This window comes from Synchiropus splendidus, chromosome 10 (assembly GCF_027744825.2).
Source record: "Synchiropus splendidus isolate RoL2022-P1 chromosome 10, RoL_Sspl_1.0, whole genome shotgun sequence".
Lineage (NCBI taxonomy): Eukaryota > Metazoa > Chordata > Actinopteri > Syngnathiformes > Callionymidae > Synchiropus > Synchiropus splendidus.
Window position 1 is genome coordinate 5,415,437 of NC_071343.1, and position 22,147 is coordinate 5,437,583.

General features: G+C 46.2%; 3 protein-coding genes across 4 annotated transcripts in view; 2 read left to right on the forward strand and 1 right to left on the reverse strand.

The window, feature by feature from the left end:
- clybl (citrate lyase beta like) overlaps positions 1-16,371 on the forward strand; it is a 121,055-nt gene extending 104,684 nt beyond the window's left edge. Inside the window, exon 10 of one of the 2 annotated variants that reach the window (XM_053877662.1) lies at positions 15,868-16,371. In XM_053877662.1, coding sequence (XP_053733637.1) covers positions 15,868-15,945 — 78 coding nt within the window. In that variant the 3' untranslated portion in view covers positions 15,946-16,371. Of the gene's footprint in view, positions 1-2,722; positions 2,797-15,867 lie in introns of those variants that run through there. The other variant, XM_053877663.1, reaches the window with a different exon arrangement.
- On the reverse strand, positions 8,457-14,045 carry zic5 (zic family member 5 (odd-paired homolog, Drosophila)). The gene is made up of 2 exons (XM_053877657.1): positions 12,888-14,045; positions 8,457-12,019 (listed from the first exon to the last, which is right to left on the reverse strand). Exons 1-2 carry the CDS (start codon positions 13,924-13,926, stop codon positions 11,607-11,609), a joined length of 1,452 nt encoding a protein of 483 aa, XP_053733632.1. The 5' UTR covers positions 13,927-14,045; the 3' UTR covers positions 8,457-11,606.
- Positions 16,372-16,744: 373 nt separating the features above from the next.
- Positions 16,745-20,482, forward strand: zic2a (zic family member 2 (odd-paired homolog, Drosophila), a). The gene is made up of 3 exons (XM_053877658.1): positions 16,745-18,086; positions 18,690-18,853; positions 18,977-20,482. Exons 1-3 carry the CDS (start codon positions 17,117-17,119, stop codon positions 19,166-19,168), a joined length of 1,326 nt encoding a protein of 441 aa, XP_053733633.1. The 5' UTR covers positions 16,745-17,116; the 3' UTR covers positions 19,169-20,482.
- The last annotated feature ends 1,665 nt before the right edge of the window (positions 20,483-22,147 follow it).

Below are 22,147 nucleotides of genomic sequence, written 5' to 3' on the forward strand. Positions count from 1 at the left end.
TAAAATCTGAAAAACAATTTGAATCTTATTATATTCGTTGTTTCCCCTTAAACTGTTTGCCATGTTTGACAGTAAAGTGAGAGTAAATGTTGGAGGGTTTGTAACCTCAGCGATAGCTACACTTAAACTCTCAAGGTAGGTGCTCCTGAACGCACCACAGAATGTCACAGATTCCATCTATGTCTCTTTAATGGGTGTAATGTAGGTCAACCCATGTGAAAGTGTGAGCCATTTTAAGGGCTACTTTGTTAGGCACCCCTGAAACAAAAGCTCCTTAACTGTTTTTTTAAGGAATTACAAATGAACACAAATGAAACCTAGTGACCTAAACAGAAGCACTAGCTACAGGCTGAGGTCAAGAATGCCATTGAAATTCTTGTGGGCCACATCAAATTAGCTGGTGGCCTAGATCTGGCCCCCAAGCCTTGGGTTGGACACATGTTTTAAACTAAAACAGTGGGTTAGGTTAATTTTGGTTAAGAATAGTTGCTAAATTGTCTTCAGAGTAAGTTGATATGTTTTCCTATGTTTGTACTTTATTAAACCTGAATAAATGGATTTGATTTGAAATGTGAAGAACAGCACCTGAACGCATCATCGTACTGCAGTTAATATGCACCATGACGCGCAGAGTTAACGCTTTTAAAACTTTGAAATATCCATCCATCCATCCCGCTAATGAAGTTTTGCCTATTTCAGCGCGTAATTTGATTAGGAGCGGCGCGGGACGGAAGCTCACCAGGTGACTTTAGTGTCTGCGGGGGCCACTTCTGTGCGCCACCAACAGGTGTCCTGCGGTCAGGAAGGAACGGTCTCAAAGAAGGAGGCGTCGCCTGCAGAGAGCACTCTTTTACGGTGCTGGAGGAGGGTTTTTTTCGCCTCTTTTTCGAGATTTCCAACCCTCGGCAAACCATATTGACTCACCAGTGGGTTTTAATCCCCCCCTTACTTTTTTTATTTTTTTTTTCCAGAGGATACGTTTAATTTCTGTCGCGGTCCCCTCACTTCGCTCCCCTCTTTAATCCCACATGACATTTCTATTACCAGTCTAACCGATATCACCGTCCATGACCGTATTTAAATACAAAATTCCCCGAGAGGCCAAATGACAATTAACGCGATTAGAACCTCGCAAAAATCAATTAGGGCTGCGAGCTAATGTGTCGCTGAAGATTGCGCTCATAAATTATGAGCGACAGCGCAGGCGGGGAGAAAAAAGATGCGTGTATGCAAAACACCGTCGGAGGAAAATTAAAAAGAAGCGTTTTACATATTTTTCCATCAATCTAAATGGGAGCCGTGTGTGGCGGACATGATTCGAACCTCCCCCGCCCCCTAAAAAAAAATAAATAAATAAAAATAACTTGATGTTTTAATAGACTTCTAATGACAGTGTGTAATTGCGGCAGAAAATGATAATAAAACGCCTCGTTATTGTCTGCGCTGCGCAGTTTGAGAGGGGAAAAAAAGGGAAGTCATCGGTGAAACAGATGCCAAAAATAATACGGATTGTCGTGTGGATTTGCTGTTTATTTCAATAATTATGTTTTACATGGCCAGAACTTTGGTTTTGGTTTAGTGGACGTCAAGAGTGAGTGACGTCCAAACGAATATTGGTTGGAATCGCAGTCAGTAAATGACATGGTGACGCGCGGCGGCGGCTCTTATTCTCCAGGGTGATTTCCACGCGCGTGCTGCTTGAGCGGTCCTGCACATGTGACCATTACTAACTTCATTTTCGGGGGATCCTTTGTCCGACTGTGTGACTCAACCTGAACTCCCGCTTCCTACCTCCACTGAACTGCCTTATTTTGAAGAAACATTGTTGTTGTTTTTTCATCTTCCCGGTCTATAATTCGCTTTCTATCTTTGCGTTTGATGTTTGAGCTCCAGAACTGGACGAGCGCACCTGCCTCAAATGGGTGGTGGAAGAATGGAAGCGGCCTCCGGAGGCCTCCAGTTTTGTTTGAAGCTCCAAGCGCCCCCCCTTTTTTTAGGGAAGTCTATTCATGACCATGTGGGGTTTTTTTTTTAAGATAATAACAGCACTGATCAACGACAGCTCTCTTAATTCCATCGTTCACGTTGCCTCGTCTTTAATTCATAACTAATATAAAGACAGTCAGATGTCCAACCCTCCACCACCCCTTTTCCGCATATAAAATAAACTCTTTGACGCTTATTCTGAACTCCTTAAATTGTATTTACTGTCCTAAAACTCCATCGTTTTAGCGTTCTTATTTGTGTTTATTTACAAAACGCGTCTTCTATTTTTTTTGTTTCAGTGGAAGTTTACAATCTGTATAGAGAAGTCATGTGCTTTATAAGTTATAAAAAATGTCGCTATAGGGCTTAAAACGATGCTTTTTATTTCTAACCTTTTATTTCGGTTTCAATGATCTTCTCTTGGTGAGATTTTGGAATAAATAAGTCTCTCTGGTCGAGCAGCTCCTCTTCCCTCCTCCCTTCCGTTCCTGTCCTCCTTATCTCCTGTGGAGGCCGTGCACCTGCACGCCACTGACGTCATCAGGCCCAGACAATCTGCTCCCTGCAATAACCGTCTTTTTTTTGACATTATTATTTTTCCTGTGACGTGCATTTCAAACTATCCGACTAAATCTTTATTTTGACTGGCACGCGCCTTGTTTGTTCTCAACATTTTAATCCCATTAAATCGCCATCACTGACATGTTATTCCCTTTGTTTTTTTTCCTTCTTCAAGTTGCTGACAAGGACTCTTGGGTTTGAGTGAAAGAGTGAGTCAAGAGCCCTCTCCTAATCCTCCGGAGGTGAAAGGAAACCCTGGTCCTTTGTCTCCTCCAGCCTTGGTGTGTCGCAGCAGCCACAACTGTAACCTATATGATCTTCCGGACGTGTGTCCATTAAGAAACACAGCATCTATAGGGCCGCAGTCAGCGAGTCACTCGACTCCTCGCCAACAACACGCTGGAGGTGTTTCAGAGTGACAGGTAATTGACAGTAATCTGCTCTCTCCCAGACTCAGGGGGGGCTTAAGTAAATGAGGATACAGTTAATGAAGCACCACTTGCCCTTTGAAGCTCTGTCGCGCTGCGCAGCTGCCACGTTTTCATCTGTTTCTACATTCCTCAGTGGCATGCAAAATAAAAAGTTTGAAAGTTATTTTAGACTTGAAACGCGTCAGTTAGATGTTGCTGTCTGTTAAGAATGTTACATTAAAGATATGTGTGGGAGTGAGCTGAGCTAAAAGACAAAACTCCCCTTTTCATTTCTACCTTCACTTGTGGTGACAAGCCAAAACAACGCAGTCAGGGCTAAACTTTGTTTTGTCTGGACTCCTCCCCCTCAGAGTGAGACGCTCGGGTATCTGGGAGAGACACGGAGCAGAGCAGATCGTCCGCTACATCTAAGCCAGTTGAGATGGCTACTTGTTAGGGAGCCTCTTGTGCGTGAGCTGACCTAGCCCCAAAAACAGGTGGGTGAGGCGTCAGTGGAACGGAAACTCGGGATCATTTCATTTCAGAATCCGACTTGAAATCGTTGGGGATAAGTAGATGCAGACTGCGTCCAACCATTGATCATGCGAACCCACAGACGACCAGAGGTCAGCAGCACTCTTGTGTTAGCACCACACTGATATAGTCTGTAGTAGCGGTGAATGTACTTTTAAGTCTGATATCCAAGCGCCATTGTTCTTGATGGAATGCTCACTGCTTGGTAAGATACAGGACAGAAGTCATGCTCCGTGTAAAAGTACGTGTGCTAGCTAAGCTACGTTAGCACAGAAGCATTAGCATTTCCGCTAGTGCTAAACGCATATATTTTGTGAGTTTTTCATGAAAATCCGGAAGTTTCAGTACTGTATTGCTGATCCCCATTTCCATAGCTTTTCCACGGGCTCTTGTTATCATGCTTATTATAATTCACATCGCAAGCGCGCCCTGTAGGAGCTGTGACAGACGGACAGGGTCCAGGTGGGAAAGGTAGACTTCTCCGCACAAGCAGTCGCACCTCTCGTCTCCGAGCCATGCTGCTCTGTGCAACAGGGGCGTGCCTAATGAGGGCACCCACAGAGCCCTCCTGGATGGAGCGGGGTCCTAACCCTGCCACAGCGGGTCAAATTTGAAGCACAGACACCTGCTCGACACCCCCGACTCCTCCCCCTCAGCCCGCTCGTCCCACAGGCCGATGGAAAAAGCCCATCATTGCTAGTTCACGCGCACAACTTTTGGCAGTGATAATGATGTGCATGGCAACGCAGACGATCCGAGGAGGGGGCCGAAGCTGGGAAGTGCAGGCTAAAGTCGGTACTGATACTGTTGTGTGGCCAATTTGGGAGTCCGTCGACGAACTGCCGAATACCACTGCCTTTCTAAAGTACTTCATTAGCTCGACATATATTTGGGGCGATGGCATGATGTCTCTCGGCAAGGTGTTACCATGACAAAGACGGATCCGTGGTGATGGTTACTGTCGGACGGACTGTCATTTACCATGGAAAATGTCGGTTGAAGGCCAAAGGGCGACGGTTCCCAACGGAGGCGCCCTAATTATACAATTAGTCTTGCGATTGGGAGTGCGATAAACGTCCTGCGGGACGTGTTATTGATGTCGTGGGTTTCTTGGTGGGAGCCTGGCAGTGTTCATGATGGCGCGCCGTCTTTTATACCACGTAGATTGTGAATGCACTTCTCCGGACGGCATTATAGGTCATCTTGGCATCCGATCGTCTTAAGCCTCTTCTGGGGCCTCGCGCTCTCTCTTTGAAGGGTCAGATGGCAGACCCCACGTCTCCATCTCATTGCCTATCCAGCCACATTTCCTTTCTGGCTTATCCCCCCGGTCAGATGGGAACATCAAGACCCCCACATTTGCTTCTTGTGTCCAGGCGAACTCCTATCTGTCTTTGCCAAAACCCAAGTCTAGAGGTGCGGTCCTTGTGATCCATGCCGGCTTCTCCGCGGAGGCTGGGGGAGGTCTTGGCTTGGTGTGGTGGAGGCAGCGCTGGTGCCTCCGTGGTGGACGCTTCACGGCTGGCGCTCCGACTTATCTCATTGGATTAGAGGTCCAGCTGGGTCGGCTGCGAGCTAAGACGGATTGGTACCCATCTTTACCAGTGTGGGAAGCCGACCTGTATCTGTAGCTTCAAACAGACTTGGTGGACATCATTGCAGACAGCCATTGCATGGCTGCTCTCTCTCTCCCAGCCATGACCTTTCCTCCAGTAAACCAGGCGCAATAGTTGCTTCTGATATCAATCTTTCATGGAGCCGAGGAAGTGGATTAAACCCACTGATGGTGCTGGAATCATTTCCGATCCAATCATAGATGCGTGTGGTTGAAGATTGATTTAAGTTGAGCTATCACTGGCTGTAGCTTCTGGGAATAGCTCTAGAAATCAAGAGTTGGATTTCTCCTCCATGTCCGTGACCGGATGTTCGACACGTGCCTACAGTCAAGCTGTAGTCCATCTTTTTGAATGACTCCCACTTCCTGGCCATCCCGTATTGCTTATACTGAAGCCTACATCCTGCATTTACAGGCTTTTAGACCCAATACTCCTCAAGAAAAGACTCCTGGGGCACCGTGCTTCCGCTCATCTGCACTTTAGTTTCTACTTTCCTGCTTGCTGGGCTTTATAAGAGGCCAGGTAGCTCATGCAGTTGTCCGTGGACGACCTTGCTCCGCTCACCTACTGCCTTGGAGTGGCTCCCAGTCCTGGGATGGGGCTTTTGGACCGACACCAAGTCTCTTCCCCCACAGATGTTACTGAGCCACCAGATATTATGTCAGGCTTTGAGTGATGTTTGCAAGAAGAGGAGGCTGTGAAGTGGCTGGTGTGTGCGTGACAGCGAGGACATAAGCTGTCGAAAATAAAGTGGATGTTTGTTATTAAAAAAAAACAGGTCATAAAGTAGTTACCACTGTCAAGTCAGCATAGAGACAGGAGAGGGGCATCTCTTTTCTCCCTCCCTCCAAATAATGATACATATTTTTTGTCATTTTTATGTCAAATAAACATAATGATACATATTTTTATCATTATTACAATGTTAAATAAACATAAAGATACATATTTTTATTGAATTATTTCTGCTTTATAAATCATCTGGGACTCGATCTGGTGGCTCCAGACTTTTTATCATAATATTTCAAGAATGTTGATGTCCTCAGTGAGTAATTGATTTAATGAAGTCTGTATTAAAAAAGAAGAAAAAAAAAAAAAACGTCCAGGTCATTGGAGCAACCTCCCTGCAGGAACTCTGTCAGATGTTTAACTCTCACACTGCTCTGGGTGGACACACTGTGACCGATGGCTGCAAGAGTTTCGGTCGGTTTAATGCAACTTTATTTCGTGCAGAATTGCTGCGAGGAATGTAAAAAAAGCCAAGCAAGAGCAACATTGGTTTCCCAACTTGAAATGTAATATACGCGCCGTGGGATTTAGGGGGCAAGTTTGGCAGGACGCCTGGATGTTGGAGTTTGTTGGAGGAGTCTGAAACTTCACACTGTGAGAAGAACATGAAAGCAGGTGCTCCAGAAGCAGCACAGAAACTGTTTCTCTGTTGTTGTTTTTTAGAAACTTTACAGCAGGAAGTAAACACTCCTGAACGTTGGATATTAAAGTATTTTGAGATCTAGCTATCCTTAAAAATGCTCAATGAGCGATCTGACATTCATATTTGGCTTCTATACAAGTATAAAAAAATTTCCTGGAGTAGTTTTGTGAAGCAAATATACACTGTAGCCTTCTGTTAGGGGTCGTCTGTGTATAGCTGGCTTTCCAGGGAGTCTGCCGTCTTCCTTCTCTGTATGCCCTGCTGAAGATGTGCTCTTGCCACACTTCAAAACTCATGGCCTCTTGAGGGTCAGAACACAGGACGGGGAGCAGCTCTGGACCTGCAGTGGCTTTTTGAGAACGTTATTGTCCTGCTTTTGTGTTGCAATTTAAGTGTCTCGGCCCGCCCACTTTTGTCAGACTTCCAAGTGAGTTTGTTCAGTAAAGGTTATTGATTATTAATTGATCTGCTGGCTGCTATCGAGGGGATGAATGAGTGAGTTAAGGAGCATGAATTTAGCTGCAAAACTGCACCCAAAGCATTGGATTTTTAATGATAATAAATTGTGATTAAATCCATTCTCTGACTTTTAAAGGATACTGTTTTGAAAATATCAGTTTTGTTCTTTTGTTGTCTGTTTGCATACATTTGAAGACACGTTGAGGTTGAATTAAAGAAAAAAACATATAATTTATTGCAGCCGGAAATGCGTCGCGTCACTTCTCACACGCCTTGCGTTGTTTACACTTGACTTGTTGCTTTATTTTTAGCACTATAATCTAGTCTTTTTCCTATTTATGTTATTGTTTCTGACTATGGCGTCTTGAGTATTTATCTTCTACTGAAATATGGAAGTTCAAATATCGATTAGAAAGCTCTTTAACGGTTCTGAAAACTGCCGAGTGTCTCCAGTGCGCAGGTGCCAAACAACCTGCGTCTCATCATCATCATCATCGTCAGCGCGGACCGTTAACTTCTGTGACCCAAAACGATGATAACTTCACAAGCCGCCGTCTCCGCATTGTGCCGGCGTTATTCACGGGATGGATCAGGCTTGTAACGTGTGACAAGAGCGCGTTTGTTTTGGCTCCACGCTCGTCCGAGGAATTACCCCGCCGCCCGTTTCAAGGCGCGCTCGCGTTCGCAGCGCATTGTCCGGCCCAAAGTGGCGTCTGCATGTCTGACTCTGCCCGTTACTGATTTGCAGCCAGTGTGTTAAGGTGGCTCATGTAAGTGATTTCCACGGGCGTCCGACTAAAGGAGAACAAATCGCTGACAATGGAGCGCCTTTCCCATTCAGCGGCGTCGTTGGGACAACCGCAAAACTATGTCTCAGATAATAAGTTGGACTTCAAAGCCTTTCTCACTGAAGGGTGACTGACTCGCTGCTTTTTTTTTTTTTATTAAGTCCCCCTCCTCTCCGCTTATTTTTCACTCTGCTCACTTTTTTTTTTCCTCTGCGCCATTCAGCGCTTGTTTCCACACACAAGCTGATCTTCAGGTCCCTGAACTTATAAAACGCGGAGGCCCGCCAGTGGTTTAGTGCATCAGTCAGTAGTGGAGTCAGTAGAACTGAAGCTGTTGGTTTTGATGCTGTAAAGAGCTCTTGAAGGCTTTACGGCCTCACCTTCATCATCCTCACCAGGTGCTTCTGTCAGTGTGTGGGTTGATTCATCCAGTCACGGTCCATTTACCACTTGCACAGTTTTACATGCGAGTTTATGGATACTTTCATTCAATTAAAAATCCGGTTCAGCAACACAGGGGTTACGGGGGTGCGACCTCTTTTCTGAAAAACTGTTTTTATGACACTTTTTTGCTATAAAAGTTGAACACGAATGAACCTTTTAATGAAAATGTAATTATAAATACAGCTCTTCTTGTGGAGGTGTAAACACATGAGCAGGAACACTGTACTAACACACATCCGGAGAGTGGTTTGAACACAAAAGTTGCACTTGATAAACACAGCCAGACGTTGCCTTTTCATTTGACTGACACAGTCTAGTGGTAAAGAATGAACATGATGCTTAAATGTTGTTTAAAACTTGTCGTTATAGTTGTGATTCTGTGTTCTTTGGTTGACCATTCTAGTGATGCACTCTATGGCAGAGGCTGCGGGCCGTGTGGAGTTGGATCAAGGGCCGCAAATGGCCCCCGGGCCTCGCCTTGGACCTGTCCGCCGTACTTGGTTTCTCGCTGGAAACTCTACTAGTCACACGCTCACCCTTTTATCTGAATTTAGTGTTTAAAAATGGAATTAGAAGCATTTATTTAATTGCTAAGCAGAAGTTCATACTCATTTTTCTGTCTGAATATTAATATTGGAATGTGAAATTGGAGGCGCTGGAAAGCAGAGGGAGTTGAAAAATCAAATCAAGTTTGTGTCTGTCAGCTGGCAGTGGCTTGACAAGAAATAGTTGTGAGTACTTGGCCATGAAGTGACTCTCCTGAGCGCAGACATTTTACACTCCTTCGGTCGAGAAATGAACTTCTGCTTTGGCCACGACTTTAGTTGTGTAACTGCTTCAGTCGTCGAGTTTCACTTGTGAATGTTCGCCTGTCTTCTATTTTTGAGTGGGAAAAGTGACTTACTCTTATGGTTTTATAAAGGCTTAACTTTCTCTGAGGAATCCCACTTGATGATGAACGGCTGAATCATCCGTGCTTGACTGTGTTTTTGATCGGAAGTTTGGATGGAAATGAAAATCAAGTCACTGTTTCAGACCTGTTTAGCTTCACACATCAGCCGCGCAAACCGTTTCACTTGATCCAGATTTATTTAATGTGAATACACGAAGGAACTGACTTCTAGTGACTAACCTTTAGACATTGTCAGCTTCTGCTCCACACAGCTTTGAAACATACATGTCTACTCCGTTTCTATTGACATTAAATACTAAAATATTTTTGCTCTCCGTATTAGAGGTCAGAGGTCATTGAACATCTCAAAGTCCAGAAGTCATTTGGCAGTTAGGTTCCCAAACAGCTCCTTTTGATATTTTTCCTGTGAGCTTTAACAGCCCCTCCACATGTGTTGATGAACTTTATGGAGTCTAATAAATGTTACTACCTGTCTGCCGCACTAAACTTGTCTAAGAGGCACTTCTTGTTTTCTCGCCTCCATTTAAAACGTCTCGCTGCCTTCAGAATTCCTAACTCGCCGTGAAGACGGTCAAAGCGCCGTGTTTCTTTTCTTTTGAAGTGAGGTCCATTTTTGTGTTCCCTGCTACACTGGTCAGGGAACTTTGAAAGTGAGATTGTGTGTTTAAATGGTGGAGCATGAGACGCAGGGAGGGGCAGCGGCGGCGGCGGTGGGGGTTTAATGTTCCTTTACAACTTATTGTCAGGTATCTTTTATGCTTCTCTTTGTTGGGCGGCGCCTTTGAAAGCTGTTCGGAACAACTTCAGCAGACCTGAGACGTACAGTTCAATTTAAAAAAAGAAAAATCCCCTCATGAATCAGAACACAACTCCTGCGTGTCATTTCTCTCCTGGTATTTATTCTTCACTCTTTTTCTTTTTTTTTTTAATTTAAATTGGAACATCAAGTTGCTGACTCACCGTCTTCTCATGTCAAAACTGGCACCGTAAAAACCACTACGAATGGCATGCGAGAATAAAAGTCACATTACACTTTTCAAGTAAATCCGTCGTACACACTTTTATATTAAAAAAGAAAAAAAGATGGCGGGAAATGAAAACATCAGCAGTGTACTAAGCGTCACCATAAGCATTATTATTAATAATATTATTTTCTTTGGTGTTTCTGTAGTTGCAGTACGACATTGATTCCAGCAAATAAATTACAATGTACAAAAGAATATTTTCTTCCTCTCCCGGCGTTGAAACTACAACATTCACAAGTACAATAGTATCTACAGATTTTACAGCCTGTCAGTGTTCAGCACATTTAGGGTCTCCGGGGACGTGGTTTTTCTTGACGTTGCATAAAATATAAATAGTTCTTAAATACTAAAAAAATCTAGTCAAGCGCTTGGTCGTGTGAACAAGGAGCCCCCCTCCCCCTGTACTTTTACCAAAAGTGAGAAACTGCTGTAGTTGTTAGAGCATGATTGATCGTCGGGGTCGCAAGGTCATGTCAAGGGATTGACTCTGGAATTTCATGAGTCTGTGAAGTAAGTGTAAATGAATATTTCGTGCTCATTTTATCATCAATTATTTTAATTTTAATTCAGTATGGTCAGTCATGGGTGAATGGAATTCATTTCAATGTATTTGAAAAAGTAAACTGTATATTTTCTTAAATTCGAATGCCTCAATTGAAATGAAAAAACTGTTACACGAGGAGTGTTCAGGCTTTTTCGCCTTTCAGTTTGCTGTGAGACGAGGGCACCGGAGGTGGACATTCATCGTTTTCTCCATCATATTTTCTCTGCTGTGACCAAAGGTCAGCTTGTATTCTCACTTGACTTTTTCATGCTATTGCTTGCAAGCGCCTCCAGTTAAAACACTTTCATGTCATTTAAGTGGGGATTTCTTCAACTTTATTGTTATTAAACCCACGTTTCACCAAACATTTGTTTTATGATTTTGGCACTCATGTTGTTCTCAAAACGAAACTTGAAATACACTTTATAAATATTAAACAGCAAACCCTTCCTGATATTATTTTCCACTACTCCAATTGTAATTTTCCCTAATTAATATATTTTTTAAATATATGTTTACATTAACCCCATTTAAATTCTGCTTCTATATTTGGAGTTTTTCATTGATATTTTCTTCTTTCCCATAGTCCTTTTAGATGGTTTAAAATATGTGACAATATTTTTTGTTATGTTCCGAACAATTTCAATTAAAAAAAAAAAAAGTTGACCTTTTGGATTCTAATCATTGTGCGCAATGATACCTGCAATTGCGAGAGAACGGCTGGCGGGTGGCTCCAGTGTGGGGTTCGGTGGGAGATAAACACACTGTAGTAGATGCACAGTCGTTTAGTGATGCCACAGTCAAAACATCTGATCAATAAGCCAGCGTGGACCGACACACACACACACACACACACACACACACACACACACACTAGAAACACGCACGGAACCATCAGAGCATTGTCCTTGGGTCTGCGTCCCTGAAAGAGTCCTCGTCGTCTGAATCTGACGTTGGCAGGTCGCTGGAGGGGGTGCGCAGGTGGTTGGGACCCCCACTCCCCTGACACACGTACCACTCGTTCAGGTTGGTCACCTGCGGGGAGCGGTTCCGCTCCGAGCTGGGCGACAGGGGGTCACCCAGGTGGTTGGTGGAGGAGATGTAGGTGGTGCTGGGCGGTGGGGACTTGCAGTGGACCTTCATGTGCTTCCTCAGGGAGCTCGGGTGCGTGTAGGACTTGTCGCAGCCGCGCACCTTGCAGTAGTAAGGCTTGTCGCTGGTGTGGACGTGCGAGTGCTTCTTCCGGTCGCTGCTGTTGGCGAACTTTCGCTCGCAGCCGTCGAACTCGCACTTGAAGGGCTTTTCTCCTTTTTTGGGTGAGAGAAGACAAGAGTCAGGAGTCAGGGCTGCGCCAGGCGCGCTCCCGCGGGGTTTACTGCGCGACTCCACACCCACTTGTCTAAAGCGTTTTTTCCGGTGTGAACACGTGTAAAAAGCCTCCAGGCCTCCTGGTTACACGCATGTGGGGAGGACTGGAGAGACCACCAGGAGCCGGCGCCTCACCACACTCGACTCGAACCTTCCGCGTGATACGCAGCAACTCAAACCCGACTCTCTCGGCGCCTAACTTCGCGTCTCTCGTCCTCCTGCGCTCTGAATATTCTCGTTTGCCTGCAGGTCACGTGTCGTAATAATATTTGTGACGCATCCGAGCGAAGAGTCGGACTGTAAGTTCGGGTCACAATCGTGTCGGTCACATCCATGAATTCTGATCGTTCTACACACGGCTGACAAGTCTGGACGGACCAGTTCTGCTGAGACGCATTGACGTAAGCACGTTTGCGCTCTCGTGCGAGTGATTAAATATACATCCTTCTAATAGAGATGTCGCGGTCTGTCTGTGCGCAATGACGCACCAGCAGAGTGGCACTCAAAGTCCACGCCAGCTTGCGCAACTTTATGCTCATATTTCCACGCATTAGTCGCAACTTTCACGTTCACGAGGACCGCCAGGGCGACACGCACGAATGAGATTTACATCGCGCGTCTCCGATTCCGCGTGACCTTCCCACGCTATGCTTATATCCACGCACGCTTCTGCGCGTTTACAAACCCACTCGCACCTTCTTCTGTGACGATTAAAGAAGTTTATCAGCCACGCGTGCCGTTAAAGCGCACGGCGCCGGTGCGTAATTACGCAGCAGCGTGGACGTTCGTTTCAGCGGATCCACTCACCTGTGTGCGTCCTCTTGTGGATCTTCAAGTTCTCGGAGCGGGCGAAGACTTTGCCACAGCCGGGGAACGGACACGGGAAGGGCTTCTCGCCCGTGTGGACCCGAATGTGGTTGATGAGTTTGTACTTGGCTTTAAACGCCTTCCCCTCGCGCGGACATTCCTCCCAGAAACAGACGTGGATGCTCTGCTCCGGTCCGCCGACGTGCTCCACCGTGACGTGGTTGACCAGCTCGTGCATGGTGCTGTAGGTTTTCGAGCAGGGCTTCTTGGGACTCTGCTCCGGCTCGATCCACTTGCAGATCAGCTCCTGCTTGATGGGCTGCCGCATGTACCTCAAAAACGCCCCCGCGGCGGCGGCGTGAGGAGAAGACGCGATGTTCAGGTTCATGGAGTTGTAGCTGTGGAGTGACGCGGGTCCATAGTGGTCCGGCCTGTGTCCGAAGTGCTCTGGCCGGCCGTAGATGTCCCCCGGAATCCCCAGGCGCATCTGACCGTTGAGAGCATGGTGGTGGTGGTGGGAGCCCTGGGACGCCTGGTCGTGGAGTCCAGAGAAAAGTGAGTGGGCCCCACTTTCCGCGTGCCCATAAGCACCTGTTGGGGAGATGAACATGCCATGGTGATGAGGGGAGGAGGCGGAACTATGCTGGTCGCCAAGCGCCTGCATAGCAGAGGCTGAGAGTTCTCTCCTGAGGATGAAGTCCCTGCTGCTCGAGTAGCCTGAGTGGGGGTGAGCCACGGGGAAACCCACGGTGGTCTGGGCTGAAGTGAAGGACGCCGCGGTCTGGGCTTCGTGGTGGCTCTGGGTGTGCTGAGACGGGCTAAGTTTGAGAGTCTGTGCCATGTGCTCTGGTCCAAATGGAGTGAGTGCCACTCCGGGGTCGTTGCCCAGCTCCCCAGGGTGGAGGTGGGCATGGTGGGAGAGTGGGTGATGCCCCCCTAGCCCCGGGAAGCCTGTCATATTCTGATGAGGAAGGGCTTGAGTCGCTGCCAAATCCGCTAATCTCAGCGCCGGATTCCTCTTGCTTAAAGGGGGCTCCATGACTCGGACAAGTCCATGCGCGCTCGCCGGCTCCCCGAAAACAGGCGGTAAATATGGATATAAGTCAGCTATAAGTTCTTTTGTCCGGCTTCTAACTCGGCTTTGCTCCTTTCCCCCACTCTGTCCTCAAGCGATTGGCAGAACATACAACAGTTGGAGGACACAGTGGGGAATACAGTTTAGAAATGGCACTGCGGGTATTGGACAGATTTCGGTGACTGGCAGTTCGGAGGACGAGGCGATTGGCTGTCGTTCAGCGCAGGGGCGCAGCGGGGTTCCGCCCCCTCACTCTCTTCATCGCTGTTGACTCCAAAAAGTTGTACTCACAAAGTTGCCAGCGCACTGCTGCATGTGGACCGACGCGACGAGAGGGGTTTTCGCCGTTTGAACGTGCGAGCGCTTCTCCCTCGATTTTCGGGAAAATGGAAAAATATTCTTATTGCGATTGTTGTTCGTGTAAAACGAGTATATACAAACGCGTTACAAAACCAAAGAAGCGAAATATAAAAGTGGCATATTCATCACAATTTGGATGGTGAAAACTGACATGGAAATAATTGTGCATCATTGAAATTGACCTGGAGATATCTTTCCATAATTCTAATACATAAGATAAGCATAGTGTTTTTGAATAAAAGTTTGGTAAGTCACGGGACGTCAATAATATTTCGGATTTATTACAGTAAGGTAGTTGTTAGAGTCAGAGTGAGAGGATTTGTTGAAGTCAAGTGTTGAAAAAGTGTTACAACAGCACAAACTACGCAGGTGAATTAGACAGTAAAAACCACACATTCGACTACCAAATATTAAACATAAAAATAGTAAGTCGATTTTAGATTAAAATAAAGTGATTCCATCTCAACATATGTATTTATTTCATAATTTCAATTCTGCAGTTATTGTAAACACTCGGTTAATGAATGAAAATGCAGTGACGACGTTCCGCACGGAACGAAAAGCCAGTGTTCACCTCACGTCATTTTTTTTGGGCTGGATTGAAGCTGACATCAGATGACGCCTCTCGCCGTTTGAAGATTTGACAGCAGAACATGTGTCTGTTAGTGATACATCTTCATTCACCTTCCGCCTCACATGCATTTGTTTCACCTCCTCTAGAAATCCACAACTAGCGGAGTTTGCAAAGGCGAATTTATTTGTACTATATATATATATATATATATATATATATATATATATATATATATATATATATATAACCCCCCCAAATTTTAACAATAATTATTTCATTATTTTTGGGAAAATAGATTTACGGTTTTCTTTGCGAGTCAGAATTATCACAATTATCTCCCAGTACTTTGCATATGGTTTTAGTATTTTAGCAGTTTTAAGTGACTCTTACATTATCATTATTATTAGTAGTAGTAGCATTATTATTATTATTATTATTATTATTATTATTATTATATTGTTATTATTTTATTTTACTTTATTATTATTGTCATGAATATTATAGTATTTCATGCTTTTTTTCTTTATGTCTTATGTCACACTGAAGTATTAAATGATAACACTGTAATGCAGTCACGTCACTGGACCATTATAGTGTCATAATTCTGTTAGAAGAAAGGGTTAATTTTCATAAACCCTTGCTCCCTTCAAAGCAAAACGTCTTGTCATAAACAGGGTGCTTTCCCCAAATGGAGCCACGGGGGCAGCATATGTGGTCGTGAAGGGTCAGGGGTCAAACATCCATGAAACACAAGGTCGGGGAAAGTAACACAAGTGACCGTCCAGTGTGTCAACATATTGATATTGTCACCACACAATTGCCTGGCCAAGCCTGTGTGTGTGTGCGCGTGTGTGTGTGACAGATCTTGATGACGACTGCTGCTGCTGACCACCGAACCTGTTGGAGTGTTTCAAGTTGATTTACACTTTCACGGATCTCCCCTCTCTGCCTGTTTTTTTTTCTCTCTTCAGAGGGAAATAACGAACTTGGTCGGTGTGACTTTGAACTTGGATCCGCTCCTGCGTGTCCCGCGGAGTGGGCTGAAATGAATGGACAAGAATGCGCGCAAGGCTGGAGCTCAAAAAGACGCGCACATTTCCCAAGTTTAGACGTCGCTTCCCTCCTCTGCGGCGGCCGTTAGTCGCTTCTGGATGCTGGTGAGTAGAACTTGAACGCCTCGCTCCTCTGCTTGTTGTGTAAACAACTTCCACTTGTGCAGTTTTATGTGCGCAAGTCGCGGTGGCGGCTTGTTGTTTATTCCGCCTGTCATTAGACTCACAAACAGGACCCTGAGGTCAGCGGTGGTTCTGGTGAGTCAGAACCAGACACGGTGTGAACACGAGTGTGGAACCACCACAGAGGCCCAGCTGTGGTTCCGAACTAACCGCTGGACTCCACATGCTGCTGCGCGGAGCTCGCGTGCGTGACAATGATTCCATGTCACGATTGATAAATAGCATTTAATATGCGTTATGAATGAGTATTTAAATTGACTCATATATATTTTTTTCTTGTGATAAAATATTGCACAGGCTTCACGCTTAAAATCAAATAAGAAAATCGAATTTTTATTATTTGTGATGAAACAGGGTTTTAATTTTGAGGATTCGAAGCGTTTCCTGTAGAGCGAGATGTAACGTGTTTACTCGCGCTTCCTCTCCTTCCCAAAAACCTTCCCAAAAGTAGGCGGTAATTACGCGTGGAAAAAAATGGCGTTGCGCGATTAAGTGTCCAGATCTCTACCTGCTATTGGAGGGTCACCTGGGATTGATGAGGGCCGGCAGCCAATCGGAGCGCGAGGACGCAAAGAAGTGGCTCCAGTTAAAGGGGGCGGTAGAGGAGGGAGCGCCAGTCCTGCAGAAACACGGACCCTCCGCGATCCACACGGACGAGGCTCCGAGTCGAGCGGTCGGAACAGCGTGCTTCTGCTCCTGCGATGCTCCAGCGACTTTCTCTGTGTGTGAACTCTGGACTGACGCGCACTTAATTGTCTGTCATCACGGGATACGCGGAAACTCCACTTGGTCTCATTTCGGAGTTAAAAAACTGATTTATTTTTGTGTTGCCCCCCTCCACCCTGCAGAGGTTTGATATGCCGCGTCCACGGATGGGAGTCGACCGCTTGTGACAGCAGCGTTTTTCATTCGTTTTTTTTTTTTTTTCACCGATCGCGATCCGAGTTTTATTTTGTTTTTGTTTTTTGTTTTGTTTTTTTCGGTCATGTTACTGGATGCTGGGCACCAGTTCCCCGGACTGGGCACTTTCGCCAGGCACCACTCGGCCAGCGACATGCAGGACAGAGACTTGGCTCAGAACAGCTTCGTGGACTCGGCTCACATGGGCGCCTTCAAGCTGAACCACGAGCTCTCCCCGGGCCAGAGCTCTGCCTTCTCCACGCAGGCGCCCGGTTACCCCGCGGCGGCTCTCGGGGCGCACGCCGCCCACGTCACCTCGTACGCCGGCTCGCCTTTCAACTCCACCCGGGACTTTCTGTTTCGCAGCCGCGGCTTCGGAGACTCGTCTCCTGCCGGCGGCCAGCACACGATCTTCGGCCCCGCGGCGGGCACCCTGCACCACTCCCACGCGGACGCCCAAGGCCACATCCTCTTCCCGGGCATCCACGAGCAGCACGCCTCGCACGGATCCCCGAACGTCCTGAACGGCCAGATGCGGCTCGGACTACCCGGGGAGGTTTTCGGGCGCAGCGAGCAGTACCACCAGGTCTCCAGCCCCAGAACTGACCCCTACTCGGCCGCGCAGCTCCACAACCAGTACCAGTCCATGAACATGAACATGGGGATGAACATGGCAGCAGCCCACCACCACCACCACCCGGGCGCTTTCTTCCGCTACATGAGGCAGCAGTGCATCAAGCAGGAGCTGATCTGCAAGTGGATCGACCCGGAGCAGCTCAGCAACCCCAAAAAGTGCTGCAACAAAACTTTCAGCACCATGCACGAGCTGGTCACGCACGTCTCGGTGGAGCACGTCGGCGGCCCGGAGCAGACCAACCACATCTGCTTCTGGGAGGACTGTTCCCGGGAGAGCAAGCCCTTCAAGGCCAAGTACAAACTCGTCAACCACATTCGGGTCCACACGGGCGAGAAGCCCTTCCCGTGTCCGTTCCCCGGCTGCGGCAAAGTCTTCGCCCGCTCCGAGAACTTGAAGATCCACAAGCGGACGCACACAGGTAATTTAACCATTGTGTTATTCGGCTCAGACGGGGCATTCAAATAGTAAATATTTACCGTGAAGTTATAGAATAAAGTTGGGGCGCAAATAAACAAAAAAAAAAAAAAATATATATATATATATTTAAGCAGTTTATTATCAGCCGTGTATTTTAAATTCAGTTCCATCCATGATTGAAATTCACTTTCAAACTGTTTCACTTGTCTGGAGTTCACAGCTCTTGAATTATTGATAGGTGACGCACATATTGACATGACGGATCCTCGACTCAGGGTGTCAGACGTCGACTAGTCAGATACATTGTGTTGTTGCGCTGCCCTGCGATCGCTCAGGTGCTAATTAGATTTTTATTGTTCTCCGAGCAAATGGTGCGCCTTCTGTGGGGGCCCTCGCCGAGGCTCCGGCCTCCCCCCCACGCCCCCCACCCTCCCCACAACCCCCCTCTCTTCAATCGCTATGCGCATTTTTTAGGCAAAATAAGGGCAGGCGAGCACTTTCTATTCTCATTCCTAACGAGCCCCTGAATTTCCATGCGAATCTGCGTGCGCTTTGTGCCTTGTTTGTTCACACTTTTTATTTTTTTATTTTTTTGGGGAAACAGGAGAGAAGCCGTTCCAGTGCGAGTTCGACGGCTGCGACCGACGGTTCGCCAACAGCAGCGACAGAAAGAAACACATGCACGTGCACACGTCGGACAAACCTTATCTGTGCAAAATGTGCGACAAGTCCTACACGCATCCGAGCTCGCTACGGAAACACATGAAGGTGAGTCCCCTCCAAAGTGCCCCAGGAAATAACTCACCTCTCACACACACATATATATATATATATATATATATTTAAGATTTTATTTTTGCAGTGTCTAATGTCGACTCTATTTTCCCTCAGGTGCACGAATCATCTCCATCAGCATCCGACTCGTCGCCAGCCGCCAGCTCCGGCTACGAGTCCTCCACCCCTCCTGGCTTAGTGTCCCCCACCACTGAGACCCAGAGCAACACCACCCTGTCCCCCCCCTCAGTCGTGCACCCCTCAAGCCACAGTGGCCTCTCCTCCAATTTCAGTGAGTGGTATGTTTAAGGACACTGGAGCTGAATTTTTGGACACACAAATATTTGTTTATTTTATTACCTTTGGGGGCGACCTCCCCCCCTCCCCCTCCCCCAGCTCCCACCCCGCCCACAGAGCGTGTATATACTGTACATAACTCCAAGAAGTGATTGTGGTAGTTTGTCATCGGTGTATAGATGTTCCTTCGACGGTAGCTATTTTCTGGACTCTCCGTGCACATAACGTTGAATATCGTGAGGCAAACTGATTGTACAACACATAAAAACTGGAAAAAGTGCCAAAGTTCTAACACCTAACAACAAAAAAAATACCCATGTGAATGTAATATTTAAGTTTGCCGAGCTTAACTTGTGATGTTTTCGTGCTTTGCAAGTTGTGAAGTGCTAAGGATAATAAAAAAAATAACAGTGGTGCCGTTCCTGTAACTCCCTTATTTTTGTCTCCTCTGTAAATATCAAGCTGCCGTATTTATCCATTTGTAATTAAATTATGGTATTTACTTGCTACAGATGAAACGATATTTATAAAACAAAGTTTCCTGAATATAAATATGTACAATGAGCGTAACATTGTTTCGTCGTGCTTTTGTTCAAAGTTAAAAAAAGGTGTTCTCCTCTTTTTAATGTGATTTAAAAAAATACATCATAAATATAATAAAAGGTGTTGCAAGTGGTAATCACGTTTTTTTTATTTTTATTTTTCCTGGTTCTTTCTGGGTGCTTCTACTGAATTTCATTCGACTGACTTGGCGTAGCACACGTTTTTGCTGAGTAAGACAAATGAGAAGAGCGTGTCTTCACGTTTAGATCCTCTGTGTGTGTGTCAACTAAAGGAGCGCCTGTTTGAGTTTTCGGGGGTTTATCTTTTTTGGTATCGTTGGAAGAGCTTGTTGCTCAAATTAAAATAAATATCTCCACTCAGATGCCAATTTTACTTTGTTTACTTCAGCTGGCTTTAAAAAAACATGCTGTGATTTCATACAAATGGTAGACGAAACCCCTTCATGTGTTTCTCTCACATTTTATTTGGGGAAAATGGCATCAGTTTTGGCAGTGTTTTGACTCCATACTTTTTACTGGCTGTTGTTTGGATAGCGTCCTTTACTCTGCTGTGTTAACACTGACTTCAAGTTTCCTTTCTCTGTAGACAAATTGCTCTTGGTTTTATTCATTTATTCTCCTCCAGTCTTCTGTTCAGTTCACTGTAAACATAGTGGTGGTTTCCCCTGAGTTTCCTCCTTCTAAAGTGGCTCTCATTTGGCTCCTTATGAGGTTGATGCACTTCAGTGTCGACGCCTCTGTCAGTCACCTAAACCTTGCTGCAGCTCTGGTTTGTGCTTGAAGACTCCACCTGCGACTGAGTGGAGTCTTGTGTTGCTTCTTCATTCAATTGTGTGTTTCATGATTGATTTATACTTATGTGAATCTACACTGTGGCTTTGGTTGTGCTGCGTTCAGGGTCGTCTCTCTGGTTTCCTCCATTTCATTTTAGACCGTTTTAAATGAAATTCCGCCCTTTATTTGTCTGTATTTTGCCATGTATTAGCCATTATCCTCTCTCTATATATCGCCTCTTTTTCAATTTATTTTCAACAATTCTGGCAACCCATTACCAGCCCGTGGTCCGGGCGGTCATGTGAGGAAGCTGTGTGTGTGTGTGTGTGTGTGTGTGACCTGTTGGCAGTGGGGAAAGGTAGTCAGTGCGTCGATGCTGGTTCCTGCTCGGCTCCCGCTGCGCTCGCATCGATCCGCCAAGAAGGAAGAGCAGTTTTTGTCTTGTACATTGTTGCCGGTCCAGTGTGTGTAAACTCACACCGATGACTGCGCTGCGAGGATCATACTTTTTTTTTTTTTTTTTTTTTTTTTTGCTTGTGGTTGCTGGGGGTTGTTCGAGGTCATCTCGCTGTGGACTTGTGTCTCATCCACTTGAGTTGAATTTAAAGGTATTTATTTGGAATATAACGGCGCGTTCGCGCTCCTCCTTTATTTAGAAAAGCAACCCAAACAAGTGAGGGAGGAGGGTGAGGGGGGCGTGAGGGGGCTTGTCTCGTCATGAGTGGGTTTTTTTGGGGACAATATTTTGGGAGGCGGGCGGGTTGACAGGTGCCCGCGTGGGGATGTTTTGGGGACAGAGTGAGGCCTCGCTGCGAGCAGGTTGTGATCAGAGGCCTCCGGGGAAACAAGTCAGATCAGTGTCGCGACACGGGCGTGTGTTTGTCGTTGCCACGGCAACGCATTGCACCTGTCAATCATCCTCGCAGATTCGCCTGCGTCTTCAGAGCCTCCTCTCGTTCAGACTCGGGTCGAGAAACGAAGAGGTTTCAGCGCCTTGCTCGAGGACACTTCGCCCGCTGACGCGCGCAACAGTTTGCTCCAACCGTGACGCGTTTCGGCACAAATAAAACACACGAAACGGACCGAGTCGCGTGCGTGTGTTTGAAACGCGAAGGGCCACAGTCAAACGAAAACAACGGCAAATGAACAGCTGAATAGATTCACGGAAAAGTGTGTGTCTCTGATGGATGTGATTTACAACTTGCTCGTACCTGCTCGTTATTTTTAAACTATTCTCATAAACTCACCGTAACAACCGAATCAAAACCCCATTAAGTCCAAGTGCTATAATAAAACACGAGTTCTCTACTGCGGATTGTTTGTGTTGCGTCAATATATATTTTTTCTCTTCTCCACAAAAGTTGCAGCGCATTTATTTCTGTGTTTAACTTTCAAATAAATCCGTGGTTTGCTCGCCATCAGATCAGTTTGATTTATTCACCAACTTCGATCAACTTTCTTTCTCTCTCCTGCGTCTAGCGACGCTTTAAATAGGCGACGAAAACACGAGAAATGTTCCATCTCTTCAGTTCTGGTGGAACCGTGCGTCCCCGCACTGGACCACGCGCCGCCGGGCCCCAAGTGTTGCGACTCTGACGCTCCTATAAATCACCGAGACCATGTCCACTCATATATCACGAATGGTATACAACAG

Coding starts and splice junctions, on each gene's coding strand:
- zic5 (XM_053877657.1), bottom strand. CDS start 13,926: ATGGAGCCCCCTTTAAGCAAGAGGAATCCGGCGCTGAGATTAGCGGAT. Junction 12,020..12,887: donor CCACAAGAGGACGCACACAG/GTGAGTGGATCC, acceptor CACCCAAAAAAG/GAGAAAAGCCCTTCAAGTGC.
- zic2a (XM_053877658.1), top strand. CDS start 17,117: ATGTTACTGGATGCTGGGCACCAGTTCCCCGGACTGGGCACTTTCGCC. Junction 18,087..18,689: donor CCACAAGCGGACGCACACAG/GTAATTTAACCA, acceptor TTGGGGAAACAG/GAGAGAAGCCGTTCCAGTGC. Junction 18,854..18,976: donor CGCTACGGAAACACATGAAG/GTGAGTCCCCTC, acceptor ATTTTCCCTCAG/GTGCACGAATCATCTCCATC.